This window comes from Ranitomeya imitator, chromosome 1 (genome assembly GCF_032444005.1).
Source record: "Ranitomeya imitator isolate aRanImi1 chromosome 1, aRanImi1.pri, whole genome shotgun sequence".
Taxonomy (NCBI): domain Eukaryota; kingdom Metazoa; phylum Chordata; class Amphibia; order Anura; family Dendrobatidae; genus Ranitomeya; species Ranitomeya imitator.
The window spans coordinates 194,223,411-194,245,838 of NC_091282.1; the positions used below are offsets into that span (position 1 = coordinate 194,223,411).

Sequence of the window (22,428 nt, forward strand, 5' to 3'; positions counted from 1 at the left end):
AAGATGCCAGCAAGACACCTTCAACCAGGAGCTCAGAGATTGCTTCACTCAGTTAGACTGAGCACACAAAATACTCAGCAGCAGGAAGCTGCACAGGGCCAGGTATATATAGCAGGTCCAATAAAGCTCAGTCAGGGTGGGGACAAATCAGCAGGGCAGGTGATGATCTCTATCCCAGACAAAGTTCATATGGTTTCAGGCAGAAGTCAAGCAAGTTCTGAATAGCTCCTCAAGCAAAGGAACAGACTAGCAAACAAAGAGTCACAGGTTCAAATCCTAACAAGTATATCATTCAATCCTGTGCGATGTCTGGGCCCCCTGTATGATGTCTGAGCCCCATGCTCTGTCTCCCTGTGCGCTGCCTGGGCCCGTGTGCTTCCTGGGGCCCCTGTGTGCTTCCTGGGGCCCCTGTGCGCTTCCTGGGGCCCTGTTAAATATATCACTCAGTGGTTCTCAAAAGCATGAAAAATCTGATCTACAGCAGCTGGGGTATATTCTGGCCTAGGCCACTTTAACCCCGGGGACATTCTGGGTGGGGGGGTTAATCTGGGTTACATCGGGAACGTATGTATGAGTTCCATATACTTGCATGGAGCCAATGCCATGCCCCATCTAGTGATGCGGTCATCCAGTGGGTGTGTCTGACTAGAGGGCGCGGCCTCTCTCCATACTAGTGTATGAAGAGCGAGGCCACGCCCACTGGCTGGGGTGTGTATAACTCATACATATCCTCTGTTCTCGGGTCTGAAACTGGTGAATCCCAGCAGCGCACAGAGTGACTGCAGAATTATCACTTTGGACCGGGCAGCCATTTTAACAGGGAAAAGCCCTTTAGGAAGCACAGAGGCCCTTTGCTTTCAGTGTCCGCCCCTGGATGTGCATATGCAAAAGATGAACAGTGTACAAAACTAGTTTATTTCGAAAAAATAAAAACACCTGATATTTCTACTTATTCTACAAATACATTTTTTTTTATATTATAGCAATCACAATGAGTGTAAAGTCGGCTAAAAATAATGAAGGAGAAGAAGGCACGGGGATAGATCCTGTGAAAGATGACAACCCCAGACCTCTGAAGCAGTTGGTACGAATTTCACAATGTACCTTTCATTTTATTCAGTCCAGGCTGGAACTCTTAGGGTATGTGCACATGTATTCTGGGTCCACTGCAGATTTTTCTGCAGCGGATTTCAGCAGATTTGATAAATCCACAGTGGAAAACCGTTGTGGATTTACCGCGGTTTTTCTGCGGTTTTCACTGCGGTTTTACAACTGCGGATTTCTATTGGAGCAGTTGTAAAACCGCTGCGGAATCCGCAGAAAGAAGTGACATGCTGCGGAATGTAAACCGCTGCGTTTCCGCACGTTTTTTCCGCAGCATGTGCACAGCGTTTTTTGTTTCCCATAGGTTTACATTGAACTGTAAACGCAAGGGAAACTGCTGCGGATCCGCAGCTGCGGAAACGCTGCGGATCCGGAGCAAAATCCGCATCTTGTGCACATACCCTTATAGATACACAAATGCATCACTTACTCCACATTTCCATTCTGCTCTCTAGCAGACCTTACCTCAGTGCTGTGGCTGCAGGAACCAGCAATATACTATGTACAGAGCACACCTGTCTGCTTCCAGGGACATAATCCTCACCCCAGAAAAGAGAGATGAAATACTGAAGGCCACAGTATCCCAGGTGTAACAGGCCATAGTAGACCCCAAGTCCAGACTATACCCGGGGTTAAAGCGACCTAGGCTTGGTTTTACCCCAGGTATAGTATGGCCTAAGTCATTTTAAACCCTCTCATGCCAGATTATACCCCACTTGTTATTAGCAGTGTTGAGTGATATACATAGGAATTACTTAGTTTTTCAACACCTTTTTGGGGGTTCAGGTTTGTCAGGTATGCTATGTAAGAAAACTGACAAATCCTAAAGTTCTAAACACAGATTTGTATTACTTGAACCAGGAAAACTTCAATCAGTAAAATACTAGACTTCCACAATGATTTAATGAGATAAAGATTCTACCGCACTTCTCAGTAGTTACACATTACAGGCAGCTGTGTGTCCGAGTCTGAGTGTTAAGGTACCGTCACACTGAGCGACGCTGCAGCGATATAGACAACGAGCCGATCGCTGGAGCGTCGCTGTTTAGGTCGCTGTAGAGACGTCAAACACAGCAAGACCAGAACGATGAAGAAGCGATCCAGTGACGTAACGGCGACTCACTTCTCTTTCTCGCTGGTTGTTAGCTCCATGTAAAAGTTGCTGGCGTCGTTGCTTTTGATGTCAAACATGACGATACACGCCGACCTGACGACCAAATAAAGTTCTGGACTTCTAGCTCCGACCAGCGATGGCACAGCGGGATCCAGATCGCTGCTGCGTGTCAAACACGAGATCGCTATCCAGGACGCTGAAACGTCACAGATCGTTGTCGTTCTCGTTGTAAAGTTGCTGAGTGTGAAGGTACCTTAAGAGATCTGCACACTTTTCAACCAATCAGAGACAGGGTGAGAAAGCCAATTAAGTGATAAGATCAAGCTACAATTGCATTGTAAGGCAAAGGCCCTTATCTTACTGGGCCAATAAGACATGTAAGACCAATCTTCATCATGTGATTAACAACACATATACCATCCCACTACGGGGAAGTCAGTTTTAAGTTATTAAAAAATGGCATCTAAAACCTATTTCATTAACAAGGTCTCAAAAAAAAAGGGTATAATGTAGCGGAGGGGTATCATTTGGCCTAGGCTATTTTCCACCCCAGTTATAATTTGGCTGAAAACAAATTTAGTTTGCGGTATACTCTGGCCTGGGACAAACAATACCCGGGTTTAATCTGGACAGGGGTTCATTTGGCCTGTTACACCTGAACTAGTAATATACACAGTGCTCCTTTTAGAGTGCTAGCTATAATGCTCATGGCAAATGCCACACTACTGTGCAGGCATTCGCCCCTGGTGCCTCCATTGGACCACCAAGGAAAAATGCCTACTCTTCTAGGTGATCTTTCTTTTTTGGGAGTTTAGTAAATTCTGTAAAATGATTTAATATGCTTTGCTTATATAGCGCTATAATATTCCACAGCACTTAAAATTGTCATGCATTAAATGGGAACTGACTAGTGATGAGTGAGTATACTCGGTGCTCGGGTTTTCCTGAGCACGCTCGGGTGGTTTTAGAGTATTTCGGCGTGCTCAGGAATTTAGTTTATGTCTACGCACCTGCATGATTTGCGACTGCTAGACAGGCTGAATACATGTGGGGATTCCCTAACAAACAGGCAACCCCCACATGTACTCAGGCTGGCTAGCAGCCGTAAATCATGCAGCTGCGTCAACATAAACTAAATCCCCGAGCACGCCAAAATACTCGGAGGTCACCTGAGCATGCTCAGGAAAACCCAAGCACAGAGTATACTCACTCATCACTAGAGCTGACTATAAAGGCATACATTTCAGTGTGCTAAGTGTATAGATTTAGAAACTGATGGTATATTGTCTTTGGCATTCTGGTATAAAGCGCATTAAAGGGGTTGTTTCCATTCAGGAAATCTTCATCCCGAGTTGCAGTTTATTATAAAATAACAAACTGCCCTTTACTCACCATCCCCAGGTCTAGTGCTGAGTTTCTGATGCTGTTCCCACTGTCCGGTATGATCTGCAGTACGTACGTTACGTCAACAGCATGGCAGCCGATCAGTGAGCTTAGCGGTTCTGAAGTGGGTGTTCTGTTTACTCACTTATTGGCTACAGTGCTGTCATCAGCACCGCAGCCACTACTGGACATACCAGTAGCTTACTGAAAAAAATGGCATTTTTATAATATGGACATGTACAGAATTGTATCAAGAAAATAAATGCTGCTAAATGATGGTCCAAATAAGGACAGATATATGAGACATATACCTGTAGATTGCACACCTAAACGAACATGGGCTCACACTGCCTGTGCGTTCACCCCAAAGTGCATTTCAGAACCAACCCCAGCCCGCTACCATGCTTCATGCCCCTGACGAAGATTGGTTCCGAAACGCGGGTTGGGGTGGACGCACAGGCAGTGTGAGCCCCTGTTCCTTTTGTGTGCAATCTACAGGTGTAGCCTCTGTGTGTATTATACACTTTTTTGGTCAGTGTTATTTGGGATACAGTGCCGTACTTCCATTATTATAGTGTATTAAAACTTTGTGCTAGCATTGTACTTCTGTCATATTTCTACCCCTGCGTAGTCTATGTACATAAGTTGCACACCATATCATCTGGCTTATAATACGGGGCCTATACTTAAGTGCTGTGTCTTTGCCATATATATAGTCAAGTCAAAGGGAATGGTGTGCACTCTGTAAACAAAAGTAGGCGGGTGCAGGCTGAACGAAAAGTCCCAATGTTCATGAAAAAACAGCCACACTCCAGTAGTATGAAGATTTATGCCAAAAGTATTATATCTTTATTTGTGCGTACAGACATCACCAGGTGCTTTATGACGTATACAGGTTGCGGACAATAAGGTTAACGTTTCAACCAGGGGCGGTCTTTGTCAAAACCTCACTTATGGTAGGGGTGCAGAGAGGAAAAAAGGAGTCAGTCCAATAAAGGCAGTGCCTGTAGGAACGTGGGGAAGCTATGTCCGTACCATTGGTGATGCATAGCTTCCCTACATTACTACAGGCACCGCCTTTATTGGACTGACTCCTTTTTTCCTCTCTGCACCCCTACCATAAGTGAGGTTTTGACAAAGACCACCCCCGGTCGAACCGTTAAAGGGAACCTGTCACCCCGTTTTTTCAATATGAGATAAAAATAGCGTTCAGTAGGGCCTGAGCTGTGCTTTACAATAGTGCCTTTATTGACCCCTGATTCCCCATCTTTGCTGCAAAAATACCTTAGTAAACCCGCCGTTTTCGGCTGTCAATCACGCTGGTCCGGTCAAATGGGCATTGTGAAATCGTTGTTTCTCCCCCCGCTCCTCGGCATGTCTGATGTAACTCGATCTGTGAATAGCACAGATCGTGCTTTTTTGCAGTTGCGCAGTGCATTCGGCTCTAGCGCATGCGCAGTATGTATTGCCCAACTGTTGGCAAAGTATACATCATTGCGCATGCCCGGTTTTCCACTGTAACCTTTGTGCCCCGGAAGTCTGGATATGCAAATAGTGTTGTCCTGGACGCCGGTAAACTTTTCCCATCCAGAACTGCTAGCGTAAGTTTTGTAACAAAATCACTTATCTATCTATCTATCTATCTATCTATCTATCTATCTATCTATCTATCTATCTATCTATCTATCTATCTATCTATCTTTCTATTTTTTCACAGCTATCTATCTCATTCTATCTATGGTATTCCTTCTAACTTTCTTATTCCTTCTTTCTATCTATTTATCTATCTCATCTATCTAACAGCAGATTACATACAACATACACCCCGCGACATACACACTGTGACATACACCCAGGGCCGCCATCAGGGCATTACAGCTGTGACTGGCGTATGGGGCCCGGTGGGCAGAGGGGGCCCGTATCGGTCCCCGTCTCATATGCTCACCGGGCCCCCTGCAGGCGCTGCGGCACGCTATTGAGGTGCGGGCCCGCGCCCGCACGTCAATAGTTAACAGCCACCAGCCAGTCGGAGGCTGGCAGCTGAGTAGGGCCGCAGTGCGCACTCGCCGGCGTTTGACGTCATTGTCAGCCGCCAGGCCCAGTGACAGCGTCTTCACCTGCGTGGAGCCTGGAGGGAGCTTCGCCCGATGTAGGAGCATGGCCAGGTAAGAACTCGTGGTTTTTTTTTCTTTGAGAGCGGCGATCCAGGGGGGTCCGGGGCAGAATGCAGGACACGGGGGCAGTATGCTGGTGGACACACACTGGGGCAGAATGCTGGTGGACACACACTGGGGTAGAATGCTGGTGGACACACACTGGGGCAGAATGCTGGTGGACACACACTGGGGCAGAATGCTGGTGGACACACACTGGGGCAGAATGCTGGTGGACACACACTGGGGCAGAATGCTGGTGGACACACACTGGGGCAGAATGCTGGTGGACACACACTGGGGCAGAATACTGGTGGACACACACTGGGGCAGAATGCTGGTGGACACTGGGGTAGAATTCTGGTGGACACACACTGGGGCAGAATGCAGGTGGACACACACTGGGGCAGAATGCTGATGGACACACACTGGCGCAGAATGCTGGTGGACACACATTGGGGCAGAATGCTGGTGGACACACACTAGGGCAGAATGCTGGTGGACACACACTGGGGCAGAATGCTGGTGGACACACACTGGGGCAGAATGCTGGTGGACACACACTGGGGCAGAATGCTGGTGGACACACACTGGGGCAGAATGCTGGTGGACACACACTGGGGCAGAATGCTGGTGGACACACACTGGGGCAGAATGCTGGTGGACACACACTGGGGCAGAATGCTGGTGGACACACACTGGGGCAGAATGCTGGTGGACACACACTGGGGCAGAATGCTGGTGGACACACACTGGGGCAGAATGCTGGACACACACTGGGGCAGAATGCTGGACACACACTGGGGCAGAATGCTGGACACACAATTGGGCAGAATGCTGGACACACACTGGGGCAGAATGCTGGACACACACTGGGGCAGAATGCTGGACACACACTGGGGCAGAATGCTGGACACACTGGGGCAGAATGCTGGACACACTGGGGCAGAATGCTGGACACACTGGGGCAGAATGCTGGACACACACTGGGGCAGAATGCTGGACACACACTGGGGCAGAATGCTGGGCACACACTGGGGCAGAATGCTGGATACACTGGGGCAGAATGCTGGACACAGTGACAGGGGCAGTATGCTGGACAGGGGCAGACTGTGAGACCCGGGGGCAGAACGCTGGACACGGGCAGAATGCTGGACACTGGGGCAGAATGCTGGACATTGGGGCAGAATGCGAGACACGGGGCAGAATGGAGATACGGGGCATGATTGGAGACACGGGGCAGGATGAAAGACATGGGGGCATGACTGGAGACAGATGGGGGAAGATTGGAGACACAGGGGGCATGATTGGAGACAAGTGGCAGGATTGCAGACATGGGGGCATGATTGGAGACATAGGGGGCAGAATGGAGACATGGGGCATGATTGGAGACATCGGGGGCAGAATTGGAGACAGATCATGCAGGATCATGGGGCAGGATGGAGAGATCACATGGGGCGATCATATGGGGCAGGATGGGGAGATCATATGGGGCAGAATGGATACTCATGAAGGCAGGATGGGAGAACATATGGCTGACACCAGGAATGAGACACACAGTGGCCAGGATGGGGAATATTATTACCATAGGGGATAATTTAGGGATATTATTACTGCAGTGATGTATTTATTTTATGTTTTGAGTATACTGTTTTAAATGAGAGGGCGGTCCTGTTACTGTGTAGAGTAATACTATGTCGCCTCTTTTTCTTCATGTGGTGTAATGTAGAAGTTGGGAAAAATTTAAGTAATGTATTCTACAAGCAGAGCTCGAGATAACTGTGTTATTTCCTGCAGAGACAAGTCCTGGCTGGATGAAATGATGGCAGTCTGTGCTGGATGAAAGATGAAGGACTTCTCCTAGAGACGTCACTGGTGAGTCAGTGTGTTACCTATACACTGACACTATACATTGTATACTGTATACAGAGCTCCTGTGTATAATTTCACTAGTGATCACTGTATTATCTGTACACAGACATTGCATACTAAGTACAGATCTCCTGTGTATAATGGCACTTATGGTGATAGTATGGTGCTTTTTTTATTACTGATCAGAATTGTAGTATTCAGTCACTATGTGGTGGTAATATGTGGTCTGGTCATGATGCGGTGGTATTTGTTCTTTGTATGTGATATTATTTGATCACTGTGGTGGTAATATGTCATCTGGTCATGGTGTAGCGGTATTTGTTCTTTGTATGTGATATTATTGGTCATTTTAAAAATTGAAAAATAAATTAAAATATACCTAAATTGTATTGCATATTTTAACAAATATTTAATAGGTTACTTAATTGGTTACAGTAGAGTAGGGGCCGGCCAAAAGTGTCTACCGTGTTATGGTGGCGGCTTAAAAAAATCTTTGGCCAAACAAAAGCTGCTGGCTATATGTGTGATCTGGTGATGGGAACTGTCAATGTGTGATTGGTGAGAAGTGGAGTTTTTCCCAGAGAGAGCAGTGCGACTGTGTACAGTTCGAGGGGTGGAGCATGGAGGTGGGGCTGGGGTGGAACCTGGGCAGAGTCTCAAGGGGGCCCTGAAAATTTTGCCAGTATGGGGCCCCGAAATTTCTAGTGGCAGCCCTGCATACACCCAGCGATATACGACTTGCAACCTATCACATGTGACATGCAACATACTACATGCGAAATGCACTATGCGACATACAACATGTGCCATGGGACATGCAACATACAACATTCAACATGCGGCGTGCGACACAACATGCGACATGCAACCACAAAAAGCAACATGCGACATGCAACATGCGATAAAAAACGACATGCAACAACATGCAGCAACATGTGGCATGCGACAGCATGCAACATGCAACATGTGACAACATGCAACATGTGACAACATGCAACATGCGATGACATGCAACATGCGATGACATGCAACTACATGTGACAATATGCGTCATGCGACGACATGCAACAATATGCGTCATGCAATGACATGTGGCATGCAACAACATGCGACATGCAACAACATGCGACGCCATGCAACGACATGCAACAGCATGCGACATGCAACAGCATGCAACAACATGCACCATACGACGACATGCAGCAACATGCGACCGGCAACAACATGCAAGAACATGCGACACGCGATGACATGCGCCAACATGTGGCATGCAAGAACATGCGACATGCGACAGCATGCAACGACATGCGACAGGCGGCAACATGCAACGATATGCAAGAATATGCGACGTGCGACAGCATGCAACACGCAACATGCGACAACATGCACCATGTGAAGACATGCAGCAACATGCGACAACATGCGACATGCAACAGCATGCGGCGACATGCAACAGCATGCGACATGCGACAACATGCAAAAGCATGCGACGACATGCAGCGACATGCGACAACATGCAACAGCATGCGACATGTGACAACATGCACCATGCGACATGCAACATGTGCCATGCGAAATGCAACAACATGAGACATACGACATGAAACAACATGAGACATGCACCATGCGATGACATGCAGCAGCATGCACCATGCGACGACATGCAACATGCGACAACATGCAACAACATGCAACGACATGCGACAGCATGCACCAACATGCAACATGCGACATGCAACAACCTGTGACATGCGACAATATGTGGCATGGGATGACATGCGACGACATGCAACATGTAACATGCAACATGCACCATACAACATGCAACATACAACACATACATACAATATTTACATATAGGCATACAGTACATTAAGCATAGAGTACATAATCACCATCACTTGTCACTTTGAATCCCCGAAGCAAGTATCATCTGTAAAAAATATTAAAATAAACAACCTATATACTCCCTGTCCACAGAAATCCAATGTAAACGAGTGTCCCTCGACGATCTCCCGTGGAGAACAGCAGTATCATCTGATGTCACTGCTCTCCAGGGGCTCTAGGACTACAGTAATGGAAGGTATGCTTCCCCAATGTATTCCCCACAATGTATTCCTACGCCCTTGTGAGAAAATAGTCCCTAGTCTCACTTCTGGCACTGCTGTGTGAGGAAGTTCCCACGCAGCAATTGCCATAAAGTGAGACTTTGTCCTAAGGTAACCTCTCAGTGATGCACTGCAGTAGCCATTGTCTCCTGTCAGTGTGTCAGTGAGGGTCCTATAGAGCAGTGACATCACCCGATGTCACTGTTCTATAGGGGAGATCGTTGTTGGACACTCGCTCGGGGATCAAAGTGACAAGTGATGGTGAGTATGTACTCTATGTTTAATGTACTGTAAGCTTATATGTATATATTGTATGTATGTGTTGTATGTTACATGTTGCATGGTGCATGTTGCATGTCGCCGCATGTCATTGCATGTAGCATGTTGTTGCATGTCGCATGTTGTGGCATGCTGTCGCATGTTGCCGCATGTCGTCCCATGCCGCATATTGTCGCATGTTGCATGACGCATGTTGCTGCATGTCGTCGCATGTTGCTGCATGTCACACATCGCATGGCGCATGTTGATGCATGTCGTCGCATGGTGCATGTTGTCGCACATCATCACATGTTGCATGTTGCCGCATGCTGTTGCATGTCATATGTTGCATGTCAAATGTGGTATGTTGCATGTGGTATATTGCATGTCGCATGTAGTATGTTGCATGTCACGTGTGGTAGGTTGCAAGACGTATATCGGCTGGGTGGATGTCACAGTGTGTATGTTGCAGGGTGTATGTTGTATGTGGTAGGGTGTATGTCATCTGCTGTGAGTTAGATAGATAGATAGATAGATAGATAGATAGATAGATAGATAGATAGATAGATAGAAAGATAGATAAGCGATTTTGTAACAAAACTTACGCTAGCAGTTCTGGATGGGAAAAGTTTACCGGCATCCAAGACATCACAATTTGCATACCCTGACTTCCGGGGCACAGAGGTTACAGTGAGGAGCCACGCATGCGCAATGATGTGCTGTATGCTATGCCCACAGTTGGGCAAAGCATAATGCGCAGGCGCGAGATGAGACTTCAATGCGCAGGCGCGAAATACTACGCCAACGCCGGGGAGAAATTTCTTAGGGAAAAGCAAAAGGTGGGGGAGAAACAGCGATTTCACAACACCCATTTAACCGGACCAGCGTGATTGACAGCCGAAAACGGCGGGTTTACAAAGGTATTTTGACAGCAAAGGTGGGGAATCAGGGGACAATAAAGGCACTATTGTAACGCACAGCTCAGGCCCTATTGAACGCTATTTTTATCTCATATTGAAAAAACGGGGTGACAGGTTCGCTTTAACCTTATTTTCCGGAACCTGTATACTTGATAAAGCACCTGGTGATGTCTGTACGCACAAATAAAGATATAATACTTTTGGCAAAAATCTTCATACTACTGGTGTGCGGCTGTTTTTTTATGAACATTGGGACTTTGTTTCATGAACATTTGCTATATATACTGCATACATTTAATATGTTTTACTTGTTACATAGCATAATCCACTGCCTGTTGTGTCCTTGCGCATTGTATGTGTTGTGTATCCACGTCCTTTCCGACTTGTTTTTTACTTTATGCTTAATAAAGAATTGTCACATTTTATAACGTTGTGACTATGTGATCGTCTTTTCCACCCTCTCCTTTGTTACTGGACACCGAGAACAATGCTAGAGACTCAATGCTGGAACTAGGGAAGTGACAAACTACAGCTGGGAACCCCTTTAAAAATTACATTATGAAAAATAGCTTGTCCATCATCTGACTTCAATCAACTTCACCAGTATTGTCTGAAAACTGTTGTCAGAACAACTAGATGGTGGCCCGATTCTAACGCATTGGGTTTTCTAAATCTGCATGTCCACGTAGTATATAGCACAGCCACGTAGTATATAGCACAGCCACGTAGTATATTGCCCAGCCACATAGTATATTGCCCAGCCACGTTGCCAAGCCACGTAGTATATTGCCCAGTCACGTAGTATATAGCACAGCCACGTAGTATATTGCCCAGTCACGTAGTATATTGCACAGCCCACGTAGTATATTGCCCAGTCACGTAGTATATTGCACAGCCCACGTAGTATATTGCACAGCCCACGTAATATATAGCACAGCCCACGTAGTATATAGCAATGTGGGCATCATATCCCTGTTAAAAAAAATTAAAATAAAAAAAAATTATAAACTTATAATTATATAATTATACTAGCTAAAGAGCCCGGCGTTGCCTGGGCATAGTAAATATCTGTGGTTAGTTATAGCACGTCACTTCTCTTATTTTCCCATCACACCTCTCATTTTCCCAATCACATCTCTCATTTTCTCCCTCACACCTCTCATTTTCTCCCTCACTCCTCTCATTCCCGCCTAACACTTGTCATTTCGACCTCACATCTGTCATTTTCCGATCACTACACTATTTTCCCTCACTCCTCTCATTTTGCACTTACACCTTTTCATTTTCACCTCACACCTCTCATTTTCACCTCAGTATATACATGTTTGTCATCTCCCTTATATATAGTATACACCTGTATGTCATCTCCTGTATATAGTATATACCTGAATGTCATCTCCCCTGTATATATTATATACCTGCTGTGTGTCATCTCCCCTGTATATAGTATATACCTGTATGTCATCTCCTCCTATATATAGTATATACCTGTATGTCATCTCCTCCTATATATAGTATATACCTGTATGTCATCTCCTCCTATATATAGTATATACCTGTAGGTAATCTGCTCCTGTATATAGTATATACCTGTGTGTCATCTCCTCCTGTATATAGTATATACCTGTGTGATCTCCTGTATTAGACCTCGTTAACACGTTATTTGCTCAGTATTTTTACCTCAGTATTTGTAAGATAAATTGGCAGCCTGATAAATCCCCAGCCAACAGGAAGCCCTCCCCCTGGCAGTATATATTAGCTCACACATACACATAATAGACAGGTTATGTGACTGACAGCTGCCGTATTTCCTATATGGTACATTTGTTGCTCTTGTAGTTTGTCTGCTTATTAATCAGAATTTTATTTTTGAAGGCTAATACCAGACTTGTGTGTGTTTTAGGGCGAGTTTCGTTTGTCAAGTTGTGTGTGTTGAGTTGTGTGTGGCGACATGCATGTAGCGACTTTTGTGAGATGAGTTGTGTGGCAACATGCGTGTAGCAACTTTTTGTGTGTCGAGTTGCATGTGACAGGTTAGTGTAGCAAGTTGTGTGCAGCAAGTTTTGCGCATGGCGAGTTTTGCACGTGGTGAGTTTTATGTCTGGTGCCTTTTGAGTATGGGCAAGGTTTGTGTGAGGCAACTTTTGCATGTGTTGCAAATTTTGTGCATGTGGCAATTTTTCCGCATGTGCAAGTTTTGCGTGTGGCGAGTTTTCCATGAGGTGAATTTTGCACTTGTGGCGAGTTTTGCGTGAGCCTATTTTTTGCATGTGGCGAGTTTTGCGCGTGGTGAGTTTTGAGCGGCAACTTTTGTGTTTCGACTTTTATGTGGCGAGGTTGGTGTATGTGTGGTGAAATGTGTGCTGAGGGTGGTATATGTGTTCAAGCACGTGGTAGTGTGTGGCGCATTTTGTGTGTGTGTTCATATCCCCGTGTGTGGTGAGTATCCCATGTCGGGGTCCCACCTTAGCAACTGTACGGTATATACTCTTTGGCGCCATCGCTCTCACTCTTTAAGTCCCCCTTGTTCACATCTGGCAGCTGTCAATTTGCCTCCAACACTTTTCCTTTCACTTTTCCCCATTATGTAGATAGGGGAAAAATAGTTTGGTGAATTGGAAAGCGCGGAGTTAAAATTTCACCTCACAACATAGCCTATGACGCTCTCAGGGTCCAGACGTGTGACTGTGCAAAATTTTGTGGCTGTAGCTGCAACGCCTCCAACACTTTTCATTTCACTTTTTCCCCATTATGTAGATAGGGGCAAAATTGTTTGGTGAATTGGAAAGCGCGGGGTTAAAATTTCACCTCACAACGTAGCCTATGACGCTCTCAGGGTCCAGACGTGTGACTGTGCAAAATTTTGTTGCTGTAGCTGCGACGCTTCCAACACTTTTCCTTTCACTTTTTTCCCCCATTATGTAGATAGGGGCAAAATTGTTTGGTGAATTGGAACGCGCGGGGTTAAAATTTCGCCTCACAATATAGCCTATGACGCTCTCGGGGTCCAGACGTGTGACTGTGCAAAATGTTGTGGCTGTAGCTGCGACGGTGCAGATGCCAATCCCGGACATACACACACACATACACACATTCAGCTTTATATAGTAGAGAAGATAGTTATAGACTCACCTTCTGGAGCCCCCGGATCCAAGCGAAGCGATTACTGACGCTCCTCGAGTGCTCCGGTCTCAAGAGTGCATTGCGGTCTCACGAGATGATGACGTAGCGGTCTCGCGAGACCGCTACGTCATCATCTCACGAGATCGCAGCATGGACCGGTTACCGGAGCATCGCGAGCGGGAAAGACCTGTTGTGGATCTGAGGGGCCAACAGACGGTGAGTATATAACGATTTTTTATTTTTTTTATTTTTAACATTAGATCTTTTTACTATTGATGCCGCATAGGCAGCATCAATAGTAAAACGTTGGTCACACAGGGTTAATAGCAGCCTTAACCGAATGCATTACACGGTGGCATAACGCGGTCCGTTAACGCTGCCATTAACCCTGTGTGAGTGCTGACTGGAGGGGAGTATGGAGCGGGCACTGACTGCGGGGAGGAAGGAGCAGCCATGTTGCCGCCGGACTGTGCCCGTCGCTGATTGGTCGTGGCTGTTTTGCCGCGACCAATCAGCGACTTGGATTTCCATGACTGACAGAGGCCGCGACCAATGAATATCCGTGACAGACAGAAGGACAGACGGAAGTGACCCTTAGGCAATTACATAGTAGATAGTTTCACGGACAGAACTTTTTGCAAATGTTCTTTTTTAGTACGTGCCAGGTTCATAATAATAATAATAATAATAATAATAATAATAATCATATAGGTGTGGGAGTGGCATGGAGACTGCATAAAGTACAAATATATCATTATAACTTTTGTCATTATTGTTTTTCCCAGCAAATTGAGAGACAGTTGAAATGTTTAGCTTTCCAGAACCCTGGACCTCAGGTCGCAGACTTTAATCCGGAAACTCGAAAACAAAAGAAGAAAGCCTACATGTCTCAGATGAATGGATATTACACTACCAACAAGTAAGGCTTATAAGATTATATCAAACTGGGAACATTTGCTTTCTCTCTTATCTGTGGGTTGGGAGAGATCTGCCAATCCAGCTGAAATGGGCAAGAAGAAGCTTACGAGGTGCCGCTCAGATGACATCTCTGGCGAAGTACCGGCCAAATGAATCCTCAGGCGAGGTGCTGCCCAGGTGACATCTTGGGCGAGGTGCTGCCCAGGTGACTTCTCTGGTGAGGTGTTGCACAGATGACCTTTCTGGTGAGGTGCTGCCCAGGTGACATCTTGGGCGAGGTGCTGCCCAGGTGACTTCTCTGGTGAGGTGTTGCACAGATGACCTTTCTGGTGAGGTGCTGCCCAGGTGATATCTTGGGCGAGGTGCTGCCCAGGTGACTTCTCTGGTGAGGTGTTGCACAGATGACCTTTCTGGTGAGGTGCTGCCCAGGTGACATCTTGGGCGATGTGCTGCCCAGGTGACTTCTGTGGTGAGGTGATGCCGAGATGAATTCTCTCCCTATTTCCAGCTACTTTTTGAAGTAAAGTTGTCAGCACAAAATGACTGTATTGTGGTCCAAGTTCGGATGAAAAAGCACAGATGTGTTAAATTCAGCCTAAATTATAGATGTCGGTAATGAGTGAGACTCTCTATTTCATACTGCCCAATGTTCAGACAGCAAGAACCTCCTGACATGTTACTTTACAAAAATATGCTCAAAAGGAGATTATTTTGTTAGAAATTTAGAGATTGATGAATTCATAGCATACCCTGTGCATATAAAATATATGTGTATATATATATACAGTGGGGCAAAAAAGTATTTAGTCAGTCAGCAATAGTGCAAGTTCCACCACTTAAAAAGATGAGAGGCGTCTGTAATTTACATCATAGGTAGACCTCAACTATGGGAGACAAACTGAGAAAAAAAATCCAGAAAATCACATTGTCTGTTTTTTTTAACAATTTATTTGCATATTATGATGGAAAATAAGTATTTGGTCAGAAACAAACAATCAAGATTTCTGGCTCTCACAGACCTGTAACTTCTTCTTTAAGAGTCTCCTCTTTCCTCCACTCATTACCTGTAGTAATGGCTCCTGTTTAAACTTGTTATCAGTATAAAAAGACACCTGTGCACACCCTCAAACAGTCTGACTCCAAACTCCACTATGGTGAAGACCAAAGAGCTGTCAAAGGACACCAGAAACAAAATTGTAGCCCTGCACCAGGCTGGGAAGACTGAATCTGCAATAGTCAACCAGCTTGGAGTGAAGAAATCAACAGTGGGAGCAATAATTAGAAAATGGAAGACATACAAGACCACTGATAATCTCCCTCGATCTGGGGCTCCACACAAAATCCCACCCCGTGGGGTCAGAATGATCACAAAAACGGTGAGCAAAAATCCCAGAACCACGCGGGGGGACCTAGTGAATGAACTGCAGAGAGCTGGGACCAATGTAACAAGGCCTACCATAAGTAACACACTACGCCACCATGGACTCAGATCCTGCAGTGTCAGACATGTCCCACTGCCTAAGCCAGTACATGTCCGGGCCCGTCTGAAGTTTGCTAGAGAGCATTTGGATGATCCAGAGGAGTTTTGGGAGAATGTCCTATGGTCTGATGAAACCAAACTGGAACTGTTTGGTAGAAACACAACTTGTCGTGTTTGGAGGAAAAAGAATACTGAGTTGCATCCATCAAACACCATACCTACTGTAAAGCATGGTGGTGGAAACATCATGCTTTGGGGCTGTTTCTCTGCAAAGGGGCCAGGACGACTGATCCAGGTACATGAAAGAATGAATGGGGCCATGTATCGTGAGATTTTGAGTGCAAACCTCCTTCCATCAGCAAGGGCATTGAAGATGAAACGTGGCTGGGTCTTTCAACATGACAATGATCCAAAGCACACCGCCAGGGCAACGAAGGAGTGGCTTCGTAAGAAGCATTTCAAGGTCCTGGAGTGGCCTAGCCAGTCTCCAGATCTCAACCCTATAGAAAACCTTTGGAGGGAGTTGAAAGTCCGTGTTACCAAGCGAAAAGCCAAAAACATCACTGCTCTAGAGGAGATCTGCATGGAGGAATGGGCCAACATACCAACAACAGTGTGTGGCAACCTTGTGAAGACTTACAGAAAACGTTTGACCTCTGTCATTGCCAACAAAGGATATATTACAAAGTATTGAGATGAAATTTTGTTTCTGACCAAATACTTATTTTCCACCATAATATGCAAATAAAATGTTAAAAAAAACAGACAATGATTTTCTGGATTTTTTTTTCTCAGTTTGTCTACCATAGTTGAGGTCTACCTATGATGTAAATTACAGACGCCTCTCATCTTTTTAAGTGGTGGAACTTGCACTATTGCTGACTGACTAAATACTTTTTTGCCCCACTGTATATATATATATATTTGTTTGTTTTTTTAATTCACTTTTCCTAGGGTCTATCACAGTGCTCAAAATGAACCATTAGGAAAAATGTCCTATTGGTGCCGGGTGCCAGCCAGCAGACAGATCTCGGTAGGCACACTGAGCATGCGCCTGCCATTTTCTCCAGGAAGAAGATGTCGGTGGCTCGGGGGACTGCACGGGGGGTTGCAGGGACAACAGAGGTATCGGGGGGAGAGGGGAGGGGAATCGGGGGACCCTATTTCTCTCTCTCCTCTGATACAAGAATGGGAATAAGGAGCCATGCATACCAGAATAGGGACAATGTATACCTGGCTTATACTCGAGTCAATAAGTTTTCCCAGGTTTTCGGTGCAAAATTAGGTGCCTCGGCTTATACTCGGGTCGACTTATACACGAGTATATACGGAAAGTATGACAAACATGTAAAAGAATAGGAAATCAGGAAGGGGGTAAACACTTTTTCACACAACTGTATTTGATGTTTACATGCTATAGCACTACAGAGTGCAACTTTATTTATTAAATAATTAAGTGTTTTTCAGACAGATTGTGCCTGGAAGTCGCCTGAAAAAAAAAATGCTAAAAACACTCCAAAAAGAAATAACATTATTATTATTATCTAATATATAAAGCTCAATGTGTGTATATGTATGTATGTATGTATGTGTGTATGTCCGGGATTGGCATCTGCACCGTCGCAGCTACAGCCACAAAATTTTGCACAGTCACACGTCTGGACCCCGAGAGCGTATTAGGCTATGTTGTGAGGCGAAATTTTAACCCCGCGCGTTCCAATTCACCAAACAATTTTGCCCCTATCTAAATAATGGGCAAAAAGTGAAAGGAAAAGTGTTGGAGGCAAATTGAAAGCTACCAGATGTGAACAAGGGGGACTTAAAGAGTGAGAGCGATGGCGCCAAAGAGTATATACCATACAGTTGCTAAGGTGGGGCCCCGACATGGGATACTCACCACATACTGGGATATGAACACACACACAAAAGGCGCTACAAACTACCACGTGCTTGAACACATATACCTCCCTCAGAACGTATTTCACCACACATTCACCAACCTCGCTACGTAAAAGTCGAAACACAAATGTCGCCGCTCAAAACTCGCCATGCGCAAAACTCGCCACATGCAAAACTAGGCTGACGCAAAACTCGCGACATGTGCAAAACTCACCTCCTGGAAAACTCGCCACACGCAAAACTTGCACACGTGGAAAAATTGCCACATGCACAAAAGTTGCAACACATGCAAAAGTTGCCTCACACAAAACTTGCACCTACTCAAAACGCACCACACATAAAACTCGCCACGCGCAAAACTCGCCATGCGCAAAACTTGCTGCACACAACTTGCTACACTAACCTGTCACATGCAACTCGACACACAAAAAGTTGCTACACGCACGTCGCCACACAAAATTCATCTAACAAAAGTCGCTACATGCATGTCGCCACATGCAACTCAACACACAACTTGACACATGAAACTCGCTATCGCATCGGGGGGGGGGGGGCGGTAGTGTCACGATGGGGGCAGGCTTTGCAGCATTGAGAATCCCCCCATGTGCTCACCCACCTATCCACTCCCTCTTTCCGGATGTGCTGACTTCTCCAGTCTGTGATCTCTTCTTTGACCTGTCTACCCCTTGTGCTATCCCCCTTGTCTGCTGTCTCTCTCCTTCCTGTGCTGAGTTCTCCCCTCATGTGCTGTCCCGTTAGAGACAGGCACTCAACCCTGTGTGCTTTCTCTCTCCCCATCTGCTGTCTTCTCTGACATGCGCTCCTCCTGTACAAAGATGGCGGCGGTCAGTGAATCATTTGACTGATCCCGACGGTGACATGTTCACGATGGTGTTCCGCTGGTGGTACCGTGCAGGAGGCTGCATACGGTGTGTGTGTGTGTGTGTGTGTTTGTTGCATATGGCATATACAGTGTGCATGTGGTGAGTACGGCATATACAGTGTGTTTGTGTGTGCGGTGTATAGAGAGAGTGAGTGTGTGTGTGTGTTGTGACGGTGTTCCGCTGGTGGTACCGTGCAGGAGGCTGCATACGGTGTGCGTGTGTGTGGTGCATACGGCATATACAGTGTGTGTTTGTGTGTGCGGCGTATAGAGTGAGTGAGTGTGTGTGTGTGTGTTGCGACGGTGTTCCGCTGGTGGTACCGCGCAAGAGGCTGATACCACCAGCAGTTTCTATATTGAGATACCTATCACTTGGGTGTCCCAATATGGCGGTCGGTGACCTTCCACCTCTTGGAATTCTGGGATCTGGACACATCGGGATGGAACGGGATGTGAAGACATTACATGGTAAGTATATATTAAGATTGTCAATCAATAATTAGCCCTCGTCTTTTGACTCCTAAGCCCAGAATGAGCATGGAGTTCATAACATAAAATACAGATTATGCTGAATATTTCACACAAACCTGGTGGCAGAGCAGGATGCATTTTTAATGTGACCTGTTCTCTATAAGGCTTTGTTCACACTAAATTGTTTTTCAACATCCTGGCATGATTATTTATGGCCAATCAATCAAAACCTACATAATGTACAGCCCTATTGGACTGTTGTACAAAAAAAAAAAAGGTAAAACGCAACTTTTTTTGCAAAATGAGGTGGAATAAGCTTTGCTGTACTGATGCAGAAGAAATGTAGAGGCATAACGGCCATACATGTGGTGTTAGAGGAGCCAGCTCATAAAATTTTATGAATATGTCCACTGCATGTCTTGAAAGATTTTCTCCGTGTATTGGATCACACTGAATGTGGTATAAATTCTGCCCTACAGCATAGGAGAAGACAACGAGCTTTCTTCTCCACAACATACAGTCATATTTAAGGGAATCTGTCAGCAGGTTTTGTAACTATGGAACTATGTAATCTGAAGACAGCATGCTGCATGGGTTAAACCACAGATTTCAGTGATGCCTTTCTTATCAAGCTTTATGCTGTTTAGTTGCAATGATTGTTTTTGCACCAGAAGCTTATTATTGTTGGGACCCGTTCCTGGTAGTCTGACTCCACCCCCTCCTGTGATAAGCAGCTCACTGTCTATAGATATTGTGTATACAGAGCGTGGTATGGGCGGAGTTATCTGTGGTGTGGGCGGAGTTAGCTTCCTCAGTGCTGCTTCATTTCGAAATCTAAAAATACTGATTGTGTCAGAATAGCTGCCCCCAGTCATCTAAGTGATACATCATTGGATTTAGGGTCTCTTTGCCTAAATCATGTTGCTCTCAGATGAGGTAACAAAATAGCAAAAACCTGCAGACAGATTCCCTTTAATACCGCTAGCCTATAGTACTAGATTAACCTGTAACATCTTGTATCATCCCTTTATATTTACATGACACATCCCCCTTGTTGGATACAGCTGCTCCCACAATGGGGTGGTGCCGATGGGGGACACTTAATAATAAAGGAGCGCAGTGTAATTGACATGATTGATACCTAATGGGAATGTATGAAATTCATGATTTTCAATACTATGAAGATGATTGGAGGAGGCTGGCTGTTTGTTGAAGGGAGCACTTTGGCTACCCAGGTAGGGGAGGCTACTATTGCTTGGTCATAGAGTGGGGACACAACCAAACCTTTATAAGGGCAGTCTGTCTATGAGCCGGCTCATTATAGCCTCAAACCCCTGACTATGCCAGTTTGGTGAAACATGTTGGGGAGGCTAATGGTTTTCATCTTTTAATAGCAAGTGTGATGTTGAGCTCAATTCAAGACTTACAGGATAGGGATCAGACTATACTGTGGACCGCGGCCACACAGCCCTCAGATATAAGTATTAATTACCTGACTATATTTGGGGATAATTATGATTTGGAAATTCCTATAAAAGTTACGCTATCTCGATATAGGACTTTTATCCATTGCGCTGTGTGGTTATAATTTTAATGCACATTCTTGTAATTATTGATTTATTGAATAAAAGTCCTGTTTTTTATTCAGGTCTTTATGAGTTATCTTTGGCAATATGTTAATAATGAAGTAATGACTGAGGAACAGTGATGGTGGCATCCTGTATCATGTGACAACGGTTTTGTCTTTCCCAGGGTCGCTGTGAAGAAATATGACAAGCAGGGTAAACTCCTGTGTAATAACCGGGACCTGTGTGACTGCCTGGAGGAGAGTTGCAAAGGCTGCTTCTATCCGTGCCCCAAGTGCGGCTCCTGCAAGTGTGGCCCCGAGTGTCGCTGCAACAGGAAGTGGGTGTACGACCGAATACAGACCGAGGCTGGCGACATCATTAGCAAGATGCCGTTTTATGTGCCTGATTAATAGAGGAAGGTTTTCTACACAGTTATGTGAGGGGTGTGTTTATAGGAGAAGTCCAGACAACATTCTTATTTTATAACCTAATTACATATGTGATGACTGAGGTGTAAGTGTATTGCTATACTTAGTGATCGCCATCTTCTCCGGTTACTCCATGGTGTAGGGCAGAGCCAGTTCCTTCAATATAAGCCCCTGGCGCCTCAGAACGAGCCTCCAAAGATTTAGGGCTGTGTCAGAATCCGTGATAATCGGTCTGATATCGGCTCGCAATGCAGGGGCTGGCCGTACATCTCCTGACCCGAGCGTCATGGCTTCATATATTTCTCGGATCTGTGCAGCCAGCCCGTGCTTTGGATCTGACATCAGACCGATAGTGACGGACATCTGACACAGCCGGGACACAGATGGAGTGACTTCAGACTCACACAAACCCTCTGTATGCAGGTCATGTGGGCAGGAAGAGCAGCGGACTGATGCTGGAACCTGAGAAAGACCTAGATCAATAATACACTTATATTAAAATACATAAGTACTTATGGCAGTTTGTGAAAAAAAGTTTTTGTTGGCCGTTCTTTAAAAGGGGTTATCCAGTCCAAATCGATAAGTCTGAAGTCCCTCTGTGTGACTGCAGACTTATGAATCCCCCCCCAATACGCGCACTGAGCACCAGTTTCTGAGCGGGGACCGGAGGGTATGCGTTATACATACTCCCGGCCAGGGCACTTCTAATGAATGTGGCCCCGCTCCATACACTTGTATAGAGTGAG

At 45.6% G+C, this 22,428-nt stretch overlaps 1 protein-coding gene across 1 annotated transcript; it reads left to right on the top strand.

The window, feature by feature from the left end:
- Positions 1–461: 461 nt before the first annotated feature.
- On the top strand, positions 462–21,664 carry ARL14EPL (ARF like GTPase 14 effector protein like). Its single transcript, XM_069745896.1, has 4 exons — positions 462–489; positions 984–1,084; positions 14,821–14,954; positions 21,439–21,664. Exons 1-4 carry the CDS (start codon positions 462–464, stop codon positions 21,662–21,664), a joined length of 489 nt encoding a protein of 162 aa, XP_069601997.1.
- Positions 21,665–22,428: the final 764 nt, after the last annotated feature.